Genomic DNA, 25,933 nt, shown 5'->3' with positions numbered 1-25,933 from the left:
ATAGCTGACCTGAGCTCATGGGAGCTCATGGACTCTGGACCAACAGTTAGGGGGCCTGCATGGGACCAACCTAAGCCCTCTGTATGTGTGAGACAGTTGTGTAGCTTGGTCTCTTTGTAAGGTTCCTAGCAGTGAGATCAGGACCTGTTCTTGGCATTTTGCTGGATTTTGGGAACCTGTTCCCCATGCTGGGTTACCTCATCCAGCCTTGACACAAGGGAGGCTGCCTGGTCTTGCCTCAACTTGATGTGCATGCTTCGTTCAAGCCCATGGAAGGCCTGTCCCTTTCTGAATGGAGAGTTGTGGATGCAGTGGGGGAGGAGGTAGGTGGGAAGTGGGATTGTGGGGTGGGGGAATGGAAACAGGGGCAGAGGAAGGAGGGGAAACTGTTGTTGGTTTGTAAAATAAATGAAAAAAGTGTTATTTAGCTGGGTGGTGGTGGCACACGCCTTTAATCCCAGCACTCAGGAAGCAGAGGCAAGTAGATCTCTGTGAGTTCAAGGCCAGTCTGGTCTGCACAGCAAGCTCCAGGGCAGACTCCAAAGCTTCAGAGAAAGCCTGTCTCAAACAAAACAAAACAAAACAAAACAAAACAAAAACAAACAAACAAACAAAATAATTGAGCCTCTGGTTATGACCAAACCTCTTTGACTTGGCTGTCCTTTCTAATTACTCATGATCTGTCTATGGAACCACTCGGTATAACTGTGGAGGCCATACTCAAGTGTTCCCTCTGCCCAATGCCATGCTGCTTACAGCTCCCGATTTCCCACAGTCCAGAGGATCTCAGCACTAGTGTGCTCTCACAGCTCTGACAATACTAAGGAGTCTGAGCCTCTGGGGGTGAGCTTGGCCTGGATCAACCTTGGTCATGGAGATGCCTAAATCTCAAGCCGGTGCCTATGGCTGGGTGACATTCATGCTGAGAAAGCACCGGGGCCTCTGCAATGCTCTGGTTAAGAGCATCACCAGTCCAGGCCTCCATTTCTACTCGTATGACTGGATTCCATTCTGCTGAACAGTCATGTTCACTGCAGAGTCTGATGCGGGGCAAGAAGCCGAGGTCTCCCATCAACACCCCAACCAGAGCAGGGTCCATGCCTTTTGCATTGTGGTACTGTGGCAGCTCCATGGCTCCAGCTATGTTTTTGCTCTTGTCATTGAGTCTTAGGGACACTACTTTCTCCAGGCCACTTGGTGCCCTTAGCCTTCAGAGGCTTGAAGGACCAGCAGAGTAAGTCAGTGTCGGGGTCTTGTAGATGAAAGGGGTAAATTAAACTAAAAGGCTTTACTTCTAGGAATGAAGGGACCAGACCCTCACTCAGCCCCTGCTTTAGCAGCCATGACAGGCTACAGAAAAGACATGTAGGCCTCTGACACAAGGAAACTTCAGACCCTCTGGCCTCCTGGAGCCTAGGGCCAAAACTGAGCACAAAGAAACTCCAGATCCCCCACCCCCACCCCCTCCAGTCTCCTAGATACTTGGTTTCTGGGGACTGTTTGGCCACAAAAGAAACTCCAGGGGAGACCAAAACCTCCCCTATAGTCACCAGGATACAGTTTTGAAAACTATTGGTATCCATGAACAACAGGCTACCTGCAAGTAACAAGACAAAGCCATAGAAATCACAGAATGTTCCCTCTCAACACTGACCAATGAGAACAATTGGTACACAGGTATTTCATGCCAAAATATGACTTTGAGAAATTCTCCTAATTGTTCCCAAATGTCAACCAATCAGAAACCAACCTGTACCTACTGATGTAATCCTGTAACTTTTGTCTTTAAAACCTAGCAGTAGACAGGGAACTTGGCTCCCTCTGGAGGCTGCTGTGACAGTTAGCCAGACAGGGTCCCTGTCATGGCTGGATGAAAACCTTGCTTTTGCAGTTTGGTGGGTCTGTCTTCCTGGAGGTCTCTGTGACTTGGGCACAACAGTAGACTGTAGGAAATTACGAGCTGTACGCAGCATGGCATCAGACAGAGGGAAAACCCAGGTGTGGCCTCCAAGGTTATCCACAGAGTAGCTTCAGTGGACAGATCACAAGCTTCAGATAGCCAAGCCAAGGTTGAAGGTAAGTTGTAACCAGAGGCTTGATTCTTGGCTTCATCCTCCAGTAATGCTGCTGACACAGGTACCTTCCAGCCACAGAGGGGACACTAAGTATCCATGTCCTCACAAAACCTAGGTTTTGGAATTCAGAGTACATGGGAGTGTATGATGGTGTTCCCCAGTGGAGACAGAAGCAGTACCTGGTTATTCCTGCTGCCAGCCAGTCACACAGTTCTTTTGCTCCAGGGCACTGTGCTGGGTCTTTACTCCACAAATGGCTGAGCACCAGTGGCTCCATATAAGAACTACTTGAGATGTGCTCTGGGATCTCACTGTGTGGGTTCCTAGGCTATCACAAGGGCCCAAAGAGAGGTAACTACTACCTTGGCTTCCTCTCATGGGTGGGAGTATAGAAGAGTATAGTGTTGGCCCCTAGAAGAGAGCATGGCGCTGCTCACAATACTCATGAGGCAGAGTTGTAGGTGGCCATGCCCTTTTCAGGCCACTAGGTTTCTGGGAGGGAGGGGATGCTGCCATCAGAAGAAGGCTGTACTTAGCGCTAGCATGGCAGAGGGAGGCTAAGCAGACCGGGATGGGGCTGCCTCAGTGGCTGAGCTGTCTAAACCAGGATATCTATCAGGAGGCTGTGAGCCTGGCTCATCCTGGTCATTCTGTGTCCTACAGCAGAATCCTTGCCCTGTTTGTGCCCTGGGGCAGAAGGCTTCTTGTTGTCTCTGAAGAAAGTTCAGGTCCCCCCCAGCTTCCTGAGGTCCTGCCAGGAGACTGCCAGCCGGGATCTCCTTCCTGCACAGTCATCCTCAAGCTGCTCATGAGTGTTGTGTTCCTTCCTCCTGGCCCTTGTGTGCCTTTGCCCTCCATTCCCGCCTCTTGCCCTCTCTCCAGCTAGAACATTCATAGGAAATCTCCTGGATGTCACAGTCTCAAGCAGCCTCCTGCTGTTTTACTGTCTTGAGCTAATCCCTTAGAAATTCACCTAATTTCTGACTTTGGGCCTCTTAGTGTGGGGCCATTTTGGCCCCTCCAGTTTATCCTGGCCTGTTCAGCACAACCACCATTACCAAGGGCCAAATTAAATAATTACTAATTAAATTATTAATTAAAGACAGAGAGGCCAGGGCAAGCAGGCTCAGAAGAGGCTCCAGGCATCTGAGGCTGCTGGCCTGGGAGTTAAAGACAGAGTCTTCATTTTGAAAGGCACATTAAACAAGTTAAGTAACTCTCACTTTTTATAACAACATATTTGTCAGAATGCATTGATCTGGATATAGCCTCCTGCCAATGTGCCTCCTTGGTCTGACCTGACGTGTGCATCGAGGGAATTTTGTTCCGACAGAAACAGCATGCAATCAATAAAATCTTATTACATGGATTTATGCACTGCTTTCAAACCCAGTGCTAGTTCATGTCTTTGCCTTCAACTGTAATTGAAAATAAATCTGTGATACTCGGATTTCAGTTTCTGGATGCAAGGATGGAGTAGTGAGGCAGTGCCTTCCCTGAGGGGCCTTGCCAGGGAAGCACTTCTTGTGGTCAGTTCACTCTCCTGGCTAGGGACCCTACAAACAATAGCACGGCATCCACCCCGTGGGGACTGAGGGCTGCTCGTCTGGCATGATGCCAGGCATCCTCAGACAGCTGCAGAGTGGCATCCCACACTTGGGCTTCTGGTTCTCAAAGCTTTGGGGACCCAGGACTACCTGTCCTATAGCTACTCTGTCACATCTGCCACAGTTCTGTGTCCCAGAAGCTTCAATCCCACCTGGGCCTCTCTTTTCTCACAGAGGAGGTGGCTGAGGCAGGGAAAGGGAGCGATCATGACCTTGGCAGAGGTTATGTCTATGGCAGAGGGGAGCCAGCTGTCACTGGCACCAAAGCAGAAACCCTCTGAGACCCGAGCCTGGGAGATATTATTAGAAGGAACAAGAAATAAAAGCAAAATGGATGCAATAACTCCCCAGGATCCTAAACTTCAGCAAAACCTGCTGGGACAGTGGCAGAGCAGACACAGCTAGGAAATGCTCAGACAAAATCAACAATAGTTTGTTTGATTTTAAAGGCATAAATCTTAACATAGGGAGAAAGCAGAAGAAATTATAGTTGAGAAGTTGAATGCCAAAAATCAAGAACTATAGAGCCTGGCAGGAGTGCCATGCGGCAAAGAAAAAAACTTGTAAAAGTATATACTTATCTTGGGCAAAAGAGAAGGGTCTCAAGAAGGAACTGTATTATCTGACACCTATGGATCCTGCCCTCTCCAGCACAAGCAGGCAGCACCCACTGGCCTGAGCTTACCAGGGCAAACACTGCATGTGGACTACACAGGCTGTGGGCACCATCTTTGGGAGTAGGGTCCAGAAGAGGATGGCAGAGTGTAAGTTACCAAGTGGCAATACCAGCTTATCATCTGGGAATGGGGGTCAGCATCCCAGAATCCACCAGCAAGGCTTGGGGGAGAGGATGGGAAGGGCAAGTGGTTTTTGTTTCCACAATAACAAAAAATATCCTGGAGTCTTGAGTCTTCTGGGCTATAGTTGGGCAGGCAGGACTGGGAGAGTCTAATCCACAGATGCACACATAACTCAGATTTTAAAAAGCTTGTAACTTCTACCTAGAGTTCTCAGCTCATTAAATGGGAACAAACCAGGGATGGGTTCTGTCAGTACTATACCATTCTGGCACCAGGTTGATGAGGTCACCTTCCTGTGGCCCCTGGCCTGTTTGGTCCACATACTGCACCTGTGGCCAGGGACTTGCCATTAGGAACAAAGCACATACAGTGCCAGATGACCCTGTTTTTCTTGTTTCCACCAACCAGGAAGGTATTGGTATTTTTTCATCCTCCCAGGTGACAGTCAGACAGCAAGGCAAGAGCAGGAAGCTCAACCGTCAGAAATGAAGACCCATATACACCTTCATTGACTGTGGTGGCACTGAGCAGTTTAAGAGTCTATGGGAAGACTATAAGGGCTTGATCAATCAACAATTGATTAAAAAACTTAAAGTGCTCCAATCCATTGATGATAACCTCTAGAGGTTGCCCTGGAGAAGTCACTCAGCAGAGCTAAGGAGACTTCACAGGAGCATGCGGTACTAACCTTAACCAAACATGCACAGAGCCTCATAGAGGACTTGGCACATGGAGAACAGAGGAAGAAATGGGGCTTTCTGCCCAGATGGCAGCGCAGATGGGGGTAGTCACTTCCTTGCCTGGCTGTCTTAGCCAACATTGGGTATGTGGTGAGTAGTGGACAGTGTCATCATCGGGGGTGGTCTCTTCTACGCTAAGCTCTGGCTTCTACGTGTCCCAGGTCCCCAGGGAAATCCATGATAGGGGTAGCACAGCCTGTTTGGAGTATTCCAACCCCCAAGACACCCAGTGCCTCTGGGGCTTTGTTAACACATGGCATCCCTGCTGGTGCCTTGCTCTCCTGATGGGCACACTAGCATGGACTGCCCACCATGTGCAGTTACTATGGTGCACGATGGCAATCCTGCAGGCAAACAACCAGCCTCTGCCCATCGAACAGGGGATTCACAGACCCTGACTCACAGCGCCACCATTCCTATGGAGGGCATGAGTAAAGGCCAACAGGTTACATCTGAAAACCATCTAAATCATGTATTCAAGACATTTTGCAGCTCGGCCCTCCGAAAACACATGATGGTCTAGTATAGATCAACATGGAAGGGCAAGACCCCCAAACTAGCCACATACAACAGACAACAGCAGAGCCCCAACAGCTCAACACACATGGAAACAGGGTACAAAATCCGAAAATCTGAAGGTGGGACGTCTGTACACGGGAGGCCCTTTTTGGAAGAGCAAATGTATTTATCTCTTTCTCCTGGTGACTTTCCTCAGATCAGGAAACTGTTCTCTAAGGTGCCCCACAGCTGGTGTACCCTCCCTTGCTGGTTTATTAGTAACTGTACATGTTACCTGTGCATATTAATGACATTGATTCATAGATCCTAAGATTGTACCCACTCTGCTGTAGGATCTGACCTTGCTTCTTAGCCTTGGTGTTCCTCAACCAACACCAGAAGAGTTGCTATTTCCTCCTGTCACCCACCACCAACAGTCTAACTCCAGACTCTAGGCTCACCTGTTACTGCCTGCCTGGGTCCCCCGCTCCAGAATCACTAGGGTAGGAGATAGGCCATACGTTCCAAACAGTTTTACTGGAAGTCACAGAGGTAGGAGGACCAATTTTGGCAGTGAGGGAGGTCTCTGCTCTTTCCTGAGTAGCCACCAACCTTGTGAGTTCCTCTGTACATTCTCTGGGATGAGAATAATTGCAGAAAGTAGGGTGGAGAAGGTGGGAGCATTAGGGGTCAGGTGGGTGACCCCACCTCTCATTTTGACCCAAAGGATGACCTGGGAGAGGCTGTGGATGAGGCCCTTCCCAAGAGCCCAGGACAGCTTCCTCCAGCTTGTGCCAAAATCGGAGTGGCAGGAGGGACAGCTAGGGAAAGGGTTAAGTTTAATTTATCCTGATTTCTACTTAATATCATGCTCTCCCCGTAGGAGCGGCAGCTGCGAGCTGATTGCATGCTCTCATTATGCAGTCTGTATCGCTAATGGCCTGTGACAAAGGCTTGCCAGCTCCCGGCCTTACCCCCGAGAGCCAATTAAACACACACACTCCCTTCCTGTTTGCAGCACGTTACAATGAAATTAAACTGAATTTCAAAATCGTTTTCTCCTGAAGACATCTCTTTACAATAATTAATGCATGCTATTCCTTTTCAGCAGAAAGGCCCACCCGGAGTGCTCACTGCCCACGTGGCTCCTGCTGCACCCCAGGGCTCCATGAGTCCCGACATCAGTAAAACCTATAGGACTTGCTCCTCATGTTTTTAAAGGGAAGAACGCAGCTTTTAAATCCAAACCTAAACATAAGAAGGTGACCACAAAGCAAGTTGGGATTCCCACAGGGATTATTCAGAAGGCTGTTGGAGGGGCCCGCTAAAAGCAAGATTCACTCAAAAGCAGGGTTTCCTAAATACTGCATTGGAGGGATAATCACGGGAGGTTTGTTTTCTCCAGATAGCTGGCATTAACCAAGATGTTTACAGAGGAGCACTGGGGAGCTGTGTGTTATATGTGTACCACTTTCCATCACTGATCTACCCATATAATCATGTCAGGCTCCTCAGCCCTGAGCTGGTGACACCTGGAATGGTGGTGGGCAGGCCCAGCAGTTTGTGGGTCTCCACTTGTGGAGCTTGGCCACTCATTGGAGGTGTTGGATTGATGGCCCCACCTATCTAGAGTATACTGGCTAATTTTTTTGCTGGGACAATACATGCTTTCAGGGCCACTAGGCTGACTGTCACATTTGGCAAACTTATAGATTGCCTCCTTACCCACAAAACTCCCTCTCTCAGATGAGCCACAGTACCCACACTCAGGGCACATGGCTCCAAAAGGCTGTGCTTCCTAAAAGAGCACGGGTGAAACCACCTCTGTCACAATGGCTAGGATGTCACATGGGAAACAGTCCTTTCCTTTTGGCAAGCATTACCTTAAGAACTTAGAAAAGTTAGCTTGCACACAAAAACATTAAGACATACAGAAGGGCAAAAAGGAAAAACTACCAGAGCCCTGACACCCTGACGTGGTCAAGTGTTAGTGATGAACTTCCAGGTAAAAAACATACTAGCAGATGGACACAGCTGTACAGCCAGCAACTCCAGTACAGCCATACTGTCTTCAGGACATGGGATTCTCACAAGGTGAGGAGGGTTCTCAGGAGAACTGACACACAGGTGGGAAGTTACAGTATCTGCTGTGTGTCTCCCAGCCTGCTTGGGTCCACGGTGCTCACCCACGAGCCCCACAGGTCACACAGAGGAGACCAAATTGGAATATGCAAATCAATAACCTAACCAAACCAAACCAAATCATGGTAAGTCAAACTACTCTGACCCCAAGGTGGGGAAGGGAGACTTTCAGCAGGAGTGTGGCTGTGTGGATGGACAGGAGTGGTGGTACCCAAGAGGAAGAGGAGGTCCTGACCTCAGGGAGAGTAGGACCAGAATTGTGTGGCATCGGCAAGGCTGTGGCAATGTGGCCAGCTGGCAGAGGTATGGTGTAGGAGCCATGTCTTGGGCACAAGGTCCCCAGAATCCTTGTAAGGGCAGTGGACCTTCAGACTCTCTTTCTAATTAACTGGTAGGAGGCTGGGGCACCCAAAAGGATGTCAAAACAGCCTCTGCCTTCAGTGGGAGGTTCTAGAATACACAGGCTAAGAGACACCAATATAGAGCGGACCTTCCTCAACCGCAGTCCCCTCTGCCACTTCAGAGTCTGGTCCTACCTGTTTTGAACCAGCCATCCAAAGTGAAAGCAGTTTTAGTTTCTTCTGGCTTATCCCAGTATTCTCGAAACACAGAGGGTCCCCTAACTAGCAGCTCTCCTTCCTTTTCCTCGAACCCTGGGGTCACCTGCAGAAGGTAGAAGAGACCTACAGGTCAGAGCAGGGCAACACTGGGGTCCCCACTGCTCCTCTACCCCACTAAGACCCAGGCGAGTGGGTTCCACCTACACCAGAGACCAGATGGTTTTTGAAATTAGACAGCTGGAAATCTTTCAAAATCACAGCTGTCAGTGGGTAGACCTCAAACATGCCCAAGCCTAGGGCTCCTCCTCTGACCTTGGCCCAGCCCCCGAGATGGAGGTCAGTGTTTGCCCACTCTCAAAAACAGTTCCTGAATCCCATTTCTGTGCATTTCTCAGAAGTTGTGAAACATCTGCCAGCACTACCAAGCAGCCCCCCAGCACAGCCTTTGGGCAGCAACAGCTTTTGTTCAGAGTAACCAACAAATGGAATTCCTAGATGCTAAATAGAATGTGTGGCCACTCTGGTACTGTCATGGACCCTATGTGTCTTTACCATGGAGCCTGTTTGTGGTCACACTGTGTAAACTGGCCATGTCAGATCAGCACATACAGTTACACCTAGGATGTAATGCTTGAAGTCGCTGCCTAATGTGTCCACTAATCTATACTCATTGTTATCAGAGTATGAGCCTTCCATCTTTTTATTTCTTGAGACAGGGTCTTGTTCGGTAGTACAGGCTGGCCTAGAACTCATGATGTGTCCAGCCTGGCTGCAAACTGGTGGATGAAGGAGCCTGCTGCCAAACCTGATGACTTGAGTTTGATCCTGGGAACCCACATTAAAGGAGATAACCAATGCTTACAAGCTGTCCTCTGACCTCTACATGTATGCTGTGTCACATACCCAGGCACTCAGACACACACACACACACACACACACACACACACACACACACACACACACACACACACACAAAGATGCCCACTTTTCCTGCTTCTGTGAGACACAATAATGCAAATCCTAATTAGAGAAGTAGAGCAAGAAAAATAAATGAATAAAATTTTGAAAAGGAGAAATAAAAGGGCTCCTATTTGCAAAAGACATGATGGCATATGTGAAAATTCCCATCATATTACAAAACCAAATCAAGCAATGATCTTGAACTAGTGGGTGAATTCAGCCTGGGTATTAGAGGATGTGAGTATGCCTACCCAAAGTTAGCTGTGTTTCCATAACTAGAGACCGTCACTTGCAGCCCTGAGTTATCTGAAATAGAAGATAGAAAGAAGAGGAAAGATAAGAACCACTGGAGTATGTCTAACAGATCATGTACAGCACCTGTTTGCTGAAAATGGCACGCACAAAGGTCGGTCATATCTACATAAATGGAAGGACAAACCATGTTCATGGATTGGGACTTAGTAATTGTTAATTCTCCCCAAGCTGATTTGCAGGTGCCATATGACTCCAATTAAGAACCCAAAATGACTTTCTGCAGATATAGACAAGCTAGTTCTAAGACTGAGGGGCTGGGAAAATGGCTCAGTGGAGAAGCCCTTGCCATGCAAATGTGAGGACTGGGGTCTGGATCTCCAGAACCCATGTAAAAGCCAGATGTGGTCATGTGTGTCTGTTATCAAGGCATGCTGCAAGATGAGAGGTGGAGACAGAGGCTTGAGGGCCAGCTGTCTTGGTGTAAATGGTAGTGAACAAGAAGAGACCCTGTGAGATGGAAGATGAGGATTAACACCTGAGGTTTTCTTCCGATCTCCACATGCATGCCATGGCATGTGTGCACCCCCTTCCACACAAATAAAACATTGGTATGTGCAGGATTGTAGGGAGGGATAGCTCAGTGATAGAACACTTGCTGAGTAGGTACAGGTCTAGATTTGATACCCAGCACTGCAAAACTTAAATTTAAAAATTGGCATTTGTAGCTAAAGTAACTTTGAAAATAAAGAGTTAAGCTGCTGGAACCACACTGCAGTTTTAGGACTTACTATCATGCCAAAGGAACAAAGATGTGGTGCTGGCACAGTCCACACATTCACTCAAGTATGTGTAACTGACATTCATCAAGCTTGCAAAGGCAAGTTAATGAGGAAAGTGGTCTTTTCAATAGATTACAGTTCAGCAGCTGGATAACTATATGCAAAAAATAACCTCTTCACATAGTAGGCAAGAACTCACCTCACAGACAACACTGAATCAGGCTTTCAGAAGAAAACCTAAGGAAGACTCCTTTAGCACACAGACATGACACCTGAAAGCTTAAGCCATGAAAGAAAAAAAAGCAAAGTAGGCTTAATCAAAATTTAAAACTTGGATCCATACAACACAGGAGAATTACAAGACATACCACAAAAATGGGAGAATTGGCAAATCACGTATCCCAGACAGAACTCTTAAAACAGTACTGCAAATATCCTGTTCTGATCTGTAATGATTGGGACAGGCTAAACATCTACTAGAGTAAGTAAGACCACACCTGTGCCCAAACCTAGTTCTTTCCCCAGGTCTGGTTTTCAAATGCTGGTGACAAACCAGGTAAAATGAGGTAACAACAAAAATGCAACCCTAACATTGAGAAAAATAACACTAGGAGATGATCTGAAGTGCAGAACTGACACTTGAGAGAATAGGGCAGACAAGTGGGTACCTGTGAAGGCGGATGACACCTTAGCCACTAGAGCTAAGTCTGTGCTGGGACTACAGACAGCTACACAAGTGCTAGAAGCTACCAGCTTCTGGAGGAACAGTCAGGGGCAAATTCCAGACTTTATCAGGGACTGGGAGGACCTGCAGAACCCAGAGGATCTCACATATTGGTGGGAATGTGAAGCAACACAGGCCCTCTGCAGGAATGTGCTGTGTCATGTGAATGATACCCCACTTCCAGGCACTCACCTTGCAAAAGAAGGTTGCAGAAGAAATACTCAAAATTAACTTAGTTGTAGAAGAAAATCTCAAAATTAACATTCATCAAAACTGTTCATCACAACCCATGTCTGGAAACAACTTGTGTTGGTCAGTTTTTTGACACACAATGTCTGGCAAGAAACACAGCTTGAATGGCAAGCTGGGCTGGGCTGCCTGGGCTGGGGGCTGGAAAGAACCTCACAATGCAGTAGAGGTTCTGGGTGCTGCTGCTGTACTCTATTGATGTACTAACCGCCTCACACTGTCATTTCGGGCCTCTTGTCCCCCCAGATGTCCTCGCTCTATCAGCAGATCCATACACCCCACAATGCCATCAGATTAATGCCATCAGTGTAATGCTGTGTTGCGGCACCAGGAGCCATGCCTGATACCTCTCGGTGAGCAGCCATCTTACCACACCCCACCTTCCTTTCCAGGCGCTTTCCTAGGGACCCTGCTGAGTTCTAATGTCTCAGAGCAGCTCTCCCAGTCACCATGGTTTAGCCAATCTTCCTAGTCACATCACCTGTTTAAAAATCACTGTGTGGTTTCTGTTCAGCTGGAACAAAATAATACACACTGTTAACTCAGTAACAGAAGGCGCAGCTCTGTGCAGGAGTCACTTCACTGCTGTGGCCAGGAAACCAATCACCTTAACCCTACTGTGTGTGACTGTAAGATCTAAAAAGTGAGAACTCAAACTTGGTGAAGCCATGTCCCTTCCACAGCCAGGTATATACAATGTCACCAGGTCAGTGCCTGGCTCATGTGGTGGGCAGCAGCAGGGAGGGGAACCTTGAATCAGGACATGACCTTGAATCTTAATTTCAGCTTCCATACAGTAAGAAATAGACATGTATTCCCAGACAAGAGGAAGCACACCAGCTTATTAACTCTGAGATACAGGTCTGTGCGCCCCCCCTCCCGCCCCAAACTCTCAACAAGTTGCTTCTCTGAAATCTGGTTGTTTCTCATCTGCCATGATAACTTGGATGCTTTGGCTCCTGAGGACGTGTGGTATCGCCCCACTGGTGTCCCACCAGCTTTCATCACAGCATCAGCACCCAAAGACGCAGAGCAGAGCCAGGGTCCTTAGGACACTAGGTCCCCAAGACTCTCAGCTCAATCCTACCTGAAGCCCAGCCGAACCTCTCCTCAGACACCTCAGACAGGTTTACCATGTCCAAGGCCATAGAGACAGATGCCCACCAATCCTAACTGTGCTTGTGAGGATATGGGCTGCTATCTAGTCTCAGTGTACACCCCTGGATTGTTGGATTTAGCCCTTTTTTTTTTTTTTGAGAATCCTCCACACTATTTTCATAATGACTAAGAACATACTAACTTTCATTCCCACAGTGAGCACAGCTCCCTTCACACCCTTACCGGCCATGTTCCTGTCTTTCTGATAGCTTCCATTCTAAAATAGGTGAGTGGCGTTTGCTTTGGCTTTCATTCACATTTCCTTGACAATTAGTGATATTAGTATTTCCACATACTTGTTGACCACATGCATGTATTTTGTGATTAGTGTCTATTCGGGTCTTAGGCCTCTTTCAATGGGGTTACTTATTTCCTTGCTGGTGGACAGAGTTCTTCTAGATTTCAGATGTTCGTTCTTATCACATGCATGGTTCCCAGGTATTTCCTCCCTATTCTGTCTAGCATCTCTTCACGGTCATTTCGCTGGCAAAGCTTTCTAAGGTAACTTGATCCCAGCAACTGACTTTGGCTTTCGCCTGCTGTTTCTGAACATTTGTCCAGCCATCTCTGTCTAAACCACAGTCACTCTAAGCATTCTGTCTTTCAGCACTTTCACAGTTCCTGGTGCCACATTTAAGAATCTTTGACTTGGCCCTGGATCTTTTATACAGTCAGATTTCATTGGATCTTTGCTTGTTTCTGAGTATCTCAGTAAGTGACCCAGACCTGCCTTGAACTGGTGACCCTCTTGCCTAAGCCTCTCAAGCCCTGTGTGTAGCCCCATCCTGGTTCTGATTTTGCTTGTCTGCATGTTGGCATCTGGTTTTCCCAACATTTATTGATGACATGTCTTCTTCCTAAAATGTCTTTTTGGAACTTTTAAAACATTAGAAACAACCAGCTACAAACTGATTTCTCGTCTCTGTTGTGTTGCACTGGTCTACGTGTGTCTCTTCCTCTTTGTGGCAATACCATGTTCCTTCGGTTATAGGAGTCCTGTGTACATTTTGAAGGAAGATAGTTCGAGACCCACAGCTTTGTTCTTTTTGCTAAAGACTGCTTTGGCTATTTGGGATCATTTGTAGTTCTATGCAAATATTAGAATAATTTCTATTTCTGTGAAGACATCATTGGTATTTTGAGAAGAGTCACATTAACTGTATAAATCATTTTTGGTATCCATCTAAGTATGGACTTAAAAGATTTATTTTTATTTTATGTGTATGAGGGTTTGTCTGTATGCATCTATGTGTACCACATGTTTGGAGTGTCCTCAGAGGCCAAAAGAGGGTGTCAGATCCCCTGGAACTGGAGTTACAGATGGTTATGAGCTGCCATGTGGGTGTTGGGAACCAAACCCAGGTCCTCTGCAAGAGCAGCATATGATCTTAAGAGCTGAGCCACCTCTCCAGCCCTGCCTTTTCATCTCAGCAGTGTTTTACAGTTTTGGTGTAGAGACACTTTACTTCCCTAGTTATTCCCAAGTAGTTTATGTTATTCAATGAATGAGTATACATGGAGAAGCCAAAGTATACCTTGCAGGGGTCATTTCTCACCTTCCGGCATATGCTTCCTGAAGATCAAGCTCAGGTCATCTGGCTTGGTAACAAGCAAGTGCCTTTATCTGCTGAACCACCTTACTGGTGCTAGTTTAGAATTTTTAAATGGTATTATACTGGGATTATTTTCTTGACTTTTCCCCTTTAGATAGCTCTCTATTAGTATATGGAAATGCTGATTGTGCATCCTGCAACTTTTGACTGTTTAAATCTGATAATGTTTTGGGTTTGTGTATATTATAATTTCATGTCACCTGTAAACAGGATAATTTGTTTTCCCCTTTCCGTGTGTGGCAACTTCTATTTCTTGCACCTGATGCTTGAGCCAAATCTTCTAGAACTGTGTTGAACAGTAACAAAAACAATGGTTATCCTTGACTTGTTTTAGACTGTGAAAGAAAGGCCTTTAACTTCTGCCCATTCCTGACGATGCTAGCTGCAGTCTGTCATATATGGACTTTATGTTGAGGTATTTTCTTTTTCTATCTAATTTGCTCAGATTTGTCATCAAGGCATATTGAATGTCAATTTTTTTTCTGTATCCACTGAAATTATTTAAACATAGGAAATATATAAAGAAAAGAGTAGATAAGTGGTTGTTTGGGGCCCAGGTGAGAGGACAGTGGGAAGAGAGTGGCTACTAATAGCTATGGTTAGGGAAAGGTACACAAACAACCCTGTGAAGACACCAAGAACCACCGGACAGAACATCATAGGGTGAACTGTACACGAATCATACCTCAACAAAGTACTTTAAAGCCAAGGCCCAGGCAGAAATAAACTACACCATTTGTTTTCCTGGGGGCGACGGTGGGGAGACACTGAGACCCTGGAGGAGAACTTGGTTCCCAGGGAGTGAGCAGGGCTGGAGGCTGCTTAGGAATGCATCTATCAATTGAGAGAGTTGTGGAAAGGCAACAGGAGAAAGGCTGGGTGGGGCGCTTCCCAAGTGCCTCACATTTCCAAGCACCCCTCAAAGGGCATGTGGGGAGGCAGGCCCCACACTCAGGGAAAAGGTGCTGATTGGGGCTGGAGAGATGGCTCAACAGTTAAGAACACTGGCAACTCTTCCAGAGGACCTGGATTGGATTCTCAGCCACCACATGTGAGCACACAATTGTCTGTAACTCCAGTTCCAGGGGATCCAAAGTCCTCTTCCGGCCTCCACAGGTACCAGGCATGCACTTAGTACAGACAGACATGCAGACAAAACCCTCATTAACATTGGGGGTGAGGGGGTGAGAAGCTAAGCTGTCTGCAAGCTAAGCTGGTTGCAATCAACCTGCTTTTTGGTTTGACGATTCTTCACTTGGGATCAGCTGTCTTCTAACCAGCCCTGTGTAGAGAGGGTAAGTACACACATCTCATAGGAGGACACATAGCCTGGCGATGGTCATCCCCATCTGAAGCAAAAGCTGTTAGTTAGCTAAAGGACACCAATGTCTGACTCCTCCTCCATGTGGGGCAGGTACAGCAGGTGACACATCAGGACAGATGGCAGAGATAAGGTGGTGGGGAAAGAATGTCGGGAGGGCCACAGGGAGAGAAGACAACAGCAGCACAGTCTGCTGACCAGAGTGATGGCTTGTATGTGCAGAACTGATGAGGTAATTACTTTTTTTTTTTTTTTTTGAGAAGCAAGTTTGCTCCAGCATAGCTATCCCAGCCCACCCTTACTGCTGCTGCATCCTCAGCAAGAGGAGCAGTTCTGTGTAAAGGCCCTGCTTACAGGGTGGCATTATCCACAGCTGTGCAGCCATTTATCTGTTGATAGACCCCTATTGTCGCTGGTTGGTGTTTGGCTCTCATGTAAGCGAGCAATTTGGGAAAATAAAAAATAAATAAATAAAGAGACAATGCCTGATGCACTCACAGGGCTTGCAGCAGGAACCAGCTGGAGAGCCAAGGCACATGAAATATGCATCACAGCCAACAAAGCAGGCTTAGTGCACGGAGGAGCATTCACCTCTTCAACAGTGGGGGTCAGGCTGGGGGAGCCCTGTGAACCTCCACTTGGAGGGACCTGTGAGGGTGGAATGACTTTAGAGGGAGCCCTGTCCACAGGACGGGAGGGACAGGCAGCACTCCTTCAGAGCCTCCCTGCCTGCCCAAACTGCAAGACTCAGGAAGCCGGGCTACAGGGAGGCAGATACATGGGACACTGGCTAAGATGTATGGTGCCCAGTGCTGTGGGCTATGGGGCTAACTGGGCTCCAAGAAAGGTGAGGAGGCAGAGGGTCTCTCACACAAGAACCAGGCTTGGGAGGCCCTGTCATGTAGTGAGTGTTCTTCCTTTTATACTGGTTCCCTTCTGAAGGACCCAGACACCCATTCCTCTCCCTTCACATGGGACTGTGCACGTGGCCCCTATCTAGAAAAGAAAGCCTCAGCTCACAGCCCTGAGTTGGTTAGGCTTTGACACCACTGCCTTGATCCAGGAACACCCCACTCCTGCCCCCCCTCCTCCCAGAGGCCTCCTGAGATTATAAAAGTTGTCAGCCTGATGTCCAGATATGCTCTTGAGGATCTGAGAACCAAAGGCAGCTGCTGCTTTAGGGACCTGTCTCCCCAAGAATCCTTGAGGCTAGAAAGGCCAGGAAATCTACAGCAAGGAGTCATGAGTGACCATCTGGTGTTCCTGTCAGTCCCCAATGCCCAGAGGGGATGCAAAATGATATAGCTCTCAGGGGCTTCAGCAGGGCGACAGGGATAGCCTCTTCAAAGCAACAACATGGCATAAAAATGAGGGGTTTTGTTTGTTTGTTTTTTCCTAACCAAGGCAGGGTATGAAAAATTTTTGAGGTGTTCACATGATAAGTCCTGGGCTTTAGTTGTTTGTGTTACTACACATGGGACTGAGGGCTTATGCATATCAGGCAAGCCCTCTACCACTGAGCTCCACCCAAGCCCAAAGCCATAAACTTTTAAGTCAAAGAATCTGATTTTGTCAAAATGCCACATGTTGGCACACACTCAAAGGAATAGCATCCCATCTTTAGACTGCTCAGGGTGTGACATACAACAGCATGCAGTGTGCTCACAAGGGCTCCTGCCAACTGGGGATTGTCTCTTTTCACAGCACCACAGCTGGCTCAGTGGCATGGAATCCAGGGCCAGAGGGGTCTGGAGGGACATCAGTACCCAGTAAAGGCAGCACCTGGCAGAGGCTGCTCATCCTGGAGGGTGAGAACAGAGGCCATATGCACAGATGCCTGCTGCAGCCCTGTGCAAAGGTAGAAAGTACCCTCTACAAGGCAATGTCTACAGGAAGTTCCACCTGTGGAGCTGACATTCTCAGGCTACCAGCAGCAGCCCAGATGCATGTCCCCCATGCCACACATAAGGGCGGTGGGCATAGCGGGCACTACCAATCACTAACTACAAGTGGGGTTTTCATTAGGAGGAGGAAACCCCAACATTTAAACTCATGTTCTGGAAGCCTCACAGATGAACGTTTTAGGACTTATAGGCACGAGAAAACGAAATATTTATGAACTCAACTCAAAATGCTGCGAGTGTCTGTGTACTGCACACTACATACATATGCACACACATGCATGGATAGTAGACAGCACCTCCCGTTCCCATACCATATTACCATCTCTAGGAAGCCAGTTTCCCTGATGATGGAGTAGGATGTCAAAGGCAGTTAGCCATCAGCAAGGTGACAACAGACTCAAAATTGACAACACTGGGGCCAAGCGGACGCCTGTGGGCTGTGTGCTGTGGTCTTGGAAGAACACATACAATCTAGGCCTAGGTGTGGAGGTGAGATCTCAACACGGGCATCCTCCTGTCCCCACCTGCACATTTCTTTTTGTGGGTGCTTTTGATTCACTAACAGATACCACAGGTGTGGTGGCTTTGCTTGCTTCAGGCACGAGAGCCTGGTGGCCACCTGCTGGACTTCATTCTCAAGTCTTGAGAACTACCTTTTCATTACCGCCAAAAACAAACCTGACCCAGACTAGATCTGAAGTGAGGGAGAAGCCACAAATGACACCACAACCAGGTTAAAGTCGTCAACGTTGCCTCCAGAGTCAATTCTGACTGCCCACGCACAGGGCAACTCTAGGCACTGGGGTGTAGCTGGGTGATGACGGGCCCCTCTGACCAGCTGGGGTCAAACACTGCATGCCAGAGTGAGCCAGTGCCCTTTGCGACGGCACTGCTAGAAGGAGGAGTTGGCTATCTTGGCCCAGGCAGCATCCACTTTGCCTGCCATCTGGTGGAATCTCAGGGCATCTCAGACTCTCAATCCAGGGACAGGCCTCTGGCTGGTGATCTCTAGGGAGTGAGGGTCCAAGCTTGTTCTGGGGCTGAGCTGGACAGACTCCAGAGCAGCTGCTATAAACTTTACCCCATGCTAACCCTATACTGGCATGCACCCCTCTTACTGCTCAGAGTCTACCTGAGTCACCCATCCCCCACCTCTGGAGCTCTGAGGATAGATGCCCCAAGATGGCTGCCAATGCTTTCAATGTTAAGTGTGTCTCAGGGAAGCTCTCTGCAGACTCCTGTTTGCTTTGGAGGTGCTAGGCAGCTACATCTCAACCTCAGACAGCTGTCCTGCCCAACCCACCCTGCCCTAGACAATGATTCTGCCATTCCCGAGGCCCACTGTTTAGGGACCCCTGAGTGAGAAGAGTTGCTATGATGAAGCTGTCAGCCTCCCACCCACCCTCCCTGGAGGAATCCATCAATGCACTGAGGCCTGGAGGAAGCAGGTGGCCTGAATATACATTGTTACACAGCTGAGGGTGAGGTAGGCAGGGCACAGGCCCAAGAGCCAGGTAAAGTTAGGTGACTACAGACATTTCAACATGTAGGGTGGCAGAGGCAGGGCCAGGTAAGGGGGGAGCCTTGGGTAAGCTTGAGGAGGCCTGTGGTCAGGGGAGAAAAGAGAGCCAGGCAGGTCAGGGGCTGAGGGTGGTCTTCACAGAAGGCTGACCACAGAAGGGAAAGTCCAGAGAGAAGCACCAGGGCAGCTCCAGGGCAGCCAAGAGACCGCTGATCCCCACCCACCAGGGAAGGGGCGAGAAGTATTCCTGGGACAGTAGAACATTTCATGACATTGCTGATTTTTCACGGCCTTAAGCTCAGAATCACCATGTCCCACTTGCTTGCTCTCTGGAGCACCAACAACCATTTTCTCCGAGGCAGAGGCTAAGGTCAGTAAGGGCAGACCTACAAAGACCCCAACAGCTACCTCTGTAGGGGTGGGCTCCAAGGAGTGCTGGAAGGCCTGCCAGCAAGACTTCAGCATGGTGGAGAAGGGACTGACTGACTCAAGGGAGGACACAGACTCCTTGCCCACTCACTTTCCCAGGTGACAGCATCAGCTGCACGTAACACCCAGCCAGTCTCTGGGATAATCATTTCCTTTCGGGTCAAAATTCCATTTCCTATGAACCCTAAACTTCTCTATGGCCAGCGTTCCTTGCGATCAGCAGCTCTTAGCTCTTTTTTTTTAATTTTTTTTTCAAGATAATTATTTATTTTTATTTTTTTTGTGGATTGGTGTTTTGCCTGCATGTATGTCTGTGTGAGGGTGTTGGATCCCCTGGAACTAGAGTTACAGACAGTTGTGAGCTGTCATGTGAGTGCTCTAACCACTGAGCAATCTCTGAAGCCCCACCCCACACATGCTGCCCCTTTCTTAGCTCTTAAAATCTTCAATGGAAGAAGACAGCATCCTCCTCTTGTCCATGCTTGCTCAGAGTCATATATGAAACTAGAACCACCCTCTTGCACACAGGACTCCAGATGGTACCAGCTCGACAGCTCAACATCCCCATAGGCCCAGTCTTTGAGGATTACTGCTGTGCTGTCCCCAGCTTCTCCTTCATAAAACCACATGACCCCCTCCAGATGTCCCCCACAGACAGAGCTATGGGGAGGAGCTGGAATCAGCAACTAGGAGCAAGGCACACCCAGGCTGAGTTCCCTCATGCTGTCCCTGGAAGGTACTGGAAAACCCTTATGGGTAAACTCAGAAACATTAGCCTATAACCCTAGTCCCATCCTTCAGCATCTCTCTGTCCAAGGCTGGCCCCCAGCACAGCAGAGAAAAACCCTCCAGATGACCTCACCTTTGTTTCCCTCTCATTTCCCTCTGCATGGATGATGTAGGGAGAACCCTTCTGCGGGTTTTCTGAGACAATGCGTACTTCCACTCCTGGCAGTGGGGTCCCCACAGAACCTGCAAAAAAACGGGAAGGAAGGTGGAAACTGGATAGCTGAACTCTTGGGTTTGGGGTATGCTTCCTTGTGTATGTGGGACACTGGGATCACTGTCAGGAGTGGACCATGTGCTCTGTGACGGCAAGGAAAGATGTGGGTAGGGTGACAAACTGTGCTCTCCCTAGACAATGAACTGGCCTTTGGCTTCTAACTCTGAGGGTGTGAGGACACACAGCATCACTGTGTGCCTGGGTCCTGAGAAGTGAAGCCATCGACAAGGTCCCAGAGCCCTGTCAATGCTGGAGCTGTGCCCTGTAGTTCTTTGTGCCTCTGATCTCAGCCCCAGTTAGTGTGATTAGACCCAGCAAGAGCAAGGTCATGAATTATAAATATCCCCTTACAGCCACCAGAGAAGACCAGAGGAGTACAGGTTAGCACATGACTGGGCTCTTATTCAGGCCTGACTGTGTCCCCTGCCTACCACAGAAATAAGGCCTTGAGGCTCTACCATTAGAGAACTCCTGGGAGCTATGGTGTGAAGGAAGCAAGAGCTTGGACACAAGTTCAGATCCTCTGGCTGAAACAGAACAATAGCCTAGAAGCCAGGGCTTCAGTGACCTGCGGCAGTGAGGGCTGAGCCAAGGGTGTGATAAGGCCACCGTTTGCTTTTTCAAGCCAGAGAATTGACTGCATATGGCTCTTCTAGAGAAGAGCAACTGTCCCCAGCCCCCGCACTCAGTCTATGGGCCCAAGTGAGGAATACAGTCAATAATTCGAAACTCTAGAATTTCTACCCAGTGATCTTTGAGTTCAGCATCTGTAGATCTTGTTACTCAGTCAACAGGAGGTTAGCAAAGACAGGGGCAGACAGGGACTTCAGGTTCCTTTCAGTTCACCTGGGCTTCTGTCTTACACTTTAATATCTGCAGGGTGAAATAGTTCCTATATACCCCATATGGATGATCCCCCATGGCCTTATGTAAATCATCCTTATAGCTTAATGAGAATGGCCCCAAATAGCTCACACAAATGGCCACCATGACCACATAAGAATAGACCCCATGGCCCTGTATGAAGGATTCCCCACAGCCTCATGCAAACAGTCCCCAAGGCTCTGTAGAAATAGTCCCTATGGCCTAGTGTAAAGGATCGTCCGTGCCTTATGCAATAGCCCCCCATGGCCACATGTGAATAATCTCCATGGCTTCATGGACCATCCTATGGTGCCTCTTGCTTGTTCCTTCCTGTCCTGGCCTCACTCTTCACACTTTCATTTGCTATCATCACAACTGTCTGTCACCCCAACCCTCTCCAAATCTGGGCTCTGTTAGACCACGGTGCTCACCACAGCTTGGTAGTCAAGCCGAGTGAGTGATTTTGGGCAGCTTTGTCCCCTGGTCTATGACAGTGTAAAGTGAGAAGACATACACAAATTTCTGCTGTGTGACTTTTCACACACACTCTATAGTCATAGAATCTACACTTCGTGGTGCTCCCAGGGAATGAGGTGACCAACCCTTGTGCTGCCAGTCCTCTCCACTCAGGGTACTCTGTCTTGCTGCAGCTCTCGTTTGTAGCTGGGCTTGGAAATCTTGGGCTGAAAACCACAGTACTCAAGTTCTGATTAGTTCCTCATTCTAGAGACCCATGAGCTCAGCAGAAGAGCAGCTTCCTGGACAAGGCCATGACAGTCACCAATAAGGATGACAGAGGAAGGGAGGAGATCCAGGATGCTCCTCTAGTCTCGGATTGACCTTCCATTTTCTTTCTGCCATCAGCTATGGCCATGGTGGAAAGAGCTGGTGCAGACATGGTGGGGTTAGTTGATGGTCACTGCAGGCATGAGGCAGGCTGCCTGAATGGCCAGTGTGCTGACAGTGGTATCCAGGGGTTGATACTCATATAATTCCTACTGCTCATGCTGCCTTTTCACACCAAGCCCAACCCTGCACTCTACTGAGCCAGTTCCCATGGGACAGTCTGCTATCTGGGTACCCTGTCACCTGTTCTCCCTCAGCAGTCAGGGGTCTTGCTGCTCTCAAGTCATGCCATTTTGCTTCAGATGCCACTAGTACTTCTGCCTCTTGCCTAGCATAGCCATGCCTGCTTCGGCCCTGGCCCCTGCCATTTCCTGCCTGCAGAGACCTCTGCCCAATTTCCAACCTGCCCTCAAACACTGGGGTATGGCACAGAAAGGCAAAGGAAGAAGAACCAGGATGCCTTTAAGAAGGTCACTGCTGGAATCATCTGGTTTCAGGACTCATGAGAGTGGAAATATGAACATGAAAAATACTCTGACAATATCAGTCACATGGCAGCAATAAAACAAAACAAAACAAAAACCACATAAGCCCATGCCCAAGTATTTATTGTGTGACACAGTCCATGCTCACACAGAAAACCTGTACATGGTGTTCACAACACCATCATCGCTCAGGCCAGAAAGGAGCCAGATGTTTTAGGACGATTGCCAGGTTCCTAGTAGGGGCAGCTCTATGTTTTGGGCACTGAGAGGGGAATGAGCTGCACTGGTGAACACACGAACACACAGCACTGAAAAGCAAAGCCCCAGGATGGGAGTTCAAGACTGCACCTACCGCCTGAGGGCATGGAAGGTATTGGCAGGCAGGGGCTGTGACCGGAGAGGGTTGGGCTCTTTCCACAGGCACTCGCTATTCACTCAAGCTTGCGATCCAGCAGGGCTGGAATGAAGCACCCTGCTGTCCTCTCCCCACCACCACTTGGTAGAAAAGGGACAAGTGGAGAGGGTGGCTGTCGCCTTGAGAAGGTGTTTCTGGCCCTGTAGTCTGCTGCAGAGGGCAGTGTCCTCTGTGTCCCTCTTATCTAAGTGCAGGTGGACTAGGAGTCACAGGTAGGGCACTGGGACAAGGAAGGACAACAGCTGTGGGGCGGCTGGTACCTGGCCGGCGAGCCTCCGTCAGGGGGTTGGAAAGGGCCATGCCAATCTCCGTCATGCCATAGCGCTCCAATAGTGTGTGGCCCGTGGCGTTCTTCCACTTCTCCAGCAGGGGGACAGGCAGGGCAGCTGAGCCTGACACCATCAGCCTAGGCAGCACAACCACAGGGGCTTACTTAGCTCTGATGGGGGCAGCTCACACGCACACTCCTGTATGAGCGCACAGAACAGACTACATGGGACATTTCCCTTCCATCAGTAAATCTATCTATCAGTCACGAAAAATTGAGTTGGGGCTAAAAGTGTTTTTTTTTTTTAAAGATTTTTTTTTTTTTTTTTTTTTTTTTGTTGGGTGGTAGTGGCTCACGCCTTTAATCCCAGCACTTGGGATGCAGGGGCAGGAAGAGCTCTCTGAGTTCGAGGCCAGTCCGGTCTACAAGTGCAAGTTCCAGGACAGCCTCCAAAACTACAGAGAAACCCTGTATCAAAATCTGAAAAAAAAAATTTTTTTTTTCCCCCAGTGTTTATGTAAATGTAAGCATGCCTTTCAAAGGGATGTTAGCTAAAGCAGCGTCTTTGGTGGTACCACGAATAATTACGATGCTGCTCACCAACAGTCCTAAACAACAGTGATCACGACAGGATGGTGGTGATGGGGTTGTGTGCCTCGTGGAGGGAGAGGCCCCAACACCTGCAGGAGGAGGCAGATGCTATGTGAGCAGAGCTGCTGAGGCTGGAACACACACAAGGGGACTGGCAACTGGAGGTGAGGATGGCAGTGATAGTGGGATAGTGTTCAAAAGTCCCTTCGGTGTTTTCTGCTACAATCCCATGGCAGGCAACTTGCAGAAAGGAAGGTCCTTTGCGTGTCATCTAAGTTGAAGCAGGAACCAGCCCCATTCTCCTCTGGAGGTGTATGGCCAACAAGAGCCGCAGCATCTCATTACATCTGCTGAGGATTCTGTATTTCAGAGATGGCAGCTGTGCCTGTGCCTGTTGCCTCTTTGGGTTTGATGGGACCTACCGATCCTTCCCCAGCTCTGACTCCTGAGCCCTGAATGCCCCGCAGTGCTCAGCTGACAAGCCTGGGTGGGGGCCCAGAGAGGCAGCCAGCAGCACCATCTGAAACAGGGCTCCGATTTCCTCAAAGCATCTTTTTGGAAAAGGAGCGTGAGAATGGCAGACAGCAAAAATGTAACACCATCGCATTTGTCTTAGATAATTCGCAAGTCTCTTATGGATACAAGGCTCAGATGTGTGGTGTGCACAGTGGCTGCTGAGCACCACACAGGTCTTCTTGGAGTTTTAAATCAAAGTTGTCCCTGCAACTCTGTCAGCCAGCTTCAGTCCCCTTCTCACGTGCCACATCCCTGTTCCTCTGGCAGAAGAGGAGAAGCGATCTACCTACACCTGCTGGAAACATGGATCTGGTCCATGTGTGGTGATCAAGTAAGCCATACTATGTAGTAGGCTTTCTCTTGGGCCACCAACCAGCTCCCAAATCATGGCATGGAGACTTATTATTAGTTATGAATGCTTGGCCTTCCTTATCTTATGCTTGTCCCACTAGCTCTTATAACTTAAATTAACTTATAACTCAGGGCTTTTTACCTTTCTTTCATTCTGTCTTACTTTCACTGCTTTCTCTGTCTCTGTCTGTCTGGCCGTGGGTGTCCTGTTGCATCCAGTCCAGTCCAGTCGTGGCTCCCCCACCCCCGCCTCTCTCTCTCCTCCTCCTCCTCCTTCTTACCTAGAGTCCTCTTCCTACTTATTTTCTCTGCCCACTAAACCCACATATCCCTCTCCTACCTAGCTATTGGTCATTCAGCTTTTTTTTATTATACCAATCAGGCACTTTAGGCAGGCAAGGTGAAACAGTAATGCATCTTTATATAATTAAACAAATGCAGCATAAACAAAAGCAACACACCTCTACATAGTTAAAGTAATATTCCACAACATTGTGATTACTCCTAGTTAGCAAATCACATTTCAACATAAAGTTGGGAAAGGAATGATAGCCATAGGTTCACAGGAAAGAGAAGAGCAAACTTCATGCTACTGAATAGGCCATGGGCCTCAGCTCATGGCTGTGAGAAGTGCCTGTCCAGAAGCTGGGGGAGGAGACAGGAGGACAGTCAGCAGCAGATGCAGAGTAAGGGGAAGTCTCAGACAGCTAAGTCAGCGTGGACCAGAGCAGAGGCTGGTTCAGCTCTCAGCCTTCCTCAGGCGGAGAAGCAGACAGAAATGTGAGAGACAGAGGTACCAAAGGTAGACAGACATCTGAGTGTGGATGAGAGAAGGGGGGGGTATCCAGGTAGAGGAGGACAGACAGAACACAGATGTATGATGCACACAGCCATCATTTAAAGGGAGAGAACTGCAGTCACTGAGAATGAGTTATGCCTGCTGACCACCAAGCTTCATGGGGAGGGACTGTGGGCTCTTTCCACTCACCTAATCTTTTCTTCACAAACGGCACGCACAAAATCCTGGACATGGGGCTGTGTGAAATGCTGGTCATAGTAATCCAGCAGTTTGCTGTAGATCGTGGGCACTGCCATAAATACATTAATCCGTGGAGCTTCCGAACTCAAGAACTTTTCCCAAACCTAGAGGGAGACAGGAAGCAGCATTCAGCAGTTAGAAGGCAGCACAGCTGTGAGCCACATGCTGCCTCCTACCTCCATTCCAGGTCTCTCCTACTAATGGGAGCTGTTTCTTCAA

General features: G+C 48.5%; 1 protein-coding gene and 1 non-coding gene across 8 annotated transcripts in view; one reads left to right on the top strand and one right to left on the bottom strand.

The window, feature by feature from the left end:
- Acsf3 (acyl-CoA synthetase family member 3) overlaps positions 1 to 25,933 on the bottom strand; it is a 39,361-nt gene that overhangs the window by 6,682 nt on the left and 6,746 nt on the right. For 5 of the 7 annotated variants that reach the window (XM_035442740.1, XM_027410638.2, XM_035442741.1 and 2 more), the window contains 4 exons: positions 25,664 to 25,818; positions 23,210 to 23,355; positions 20,199 to 20,308; positions 8,399 to 8,525 (listed from right to left, as the gene is read on the bottom strand). In XM_035442740.1, the coding sequence (XP_035298631.1) occupies positions 8,399 to 8,525; positions 20,199 to 20,308; positions 23,210 to 23,355; positions 25,664 to 25,818 (538 nt within the window). The remainder of the gene's footprint in view (positions 1 to 8,398; positions 8,526 to 20,198; positions 20,309 to 23,209; positions 23,356 to 25,663; positions 25,819 to 25,933) is intronic. The other 2 variants (XR_004769301.1, XM_035442744.1) reach the window with 1 other exon arrangement.
- Positions 10,842 to 10,969, top strand: LOC113832985. Its single transcript, XR_003484447.1, has one exon. It is a non-coding gene; the product is annotated as a small nucleolar RNA SNORA72 (small nucleolar RNA).

The sequence above is a fragment of the Cricetulus griseus genome, chromosome 3 (genome assembly GCF_003668045.3).
Source record: "Cricetulus griseus strain 17A/GY chromosome 3, alternate assembly CriGri-PICRH-1.0, whole genome shotgun sequence".
In the NCBI taxonomy this organism is placed as follows: Eukaryota; Metazoa; Chordata; class Mammalia; order Rodentia; family Cricetidae; genus Cricetulus; species Cricetulus griseus.
Note: the sequence above shows the minus strand (reverse complement) of the source record. Positions and strands in the feature narration are given on the sequence as shown.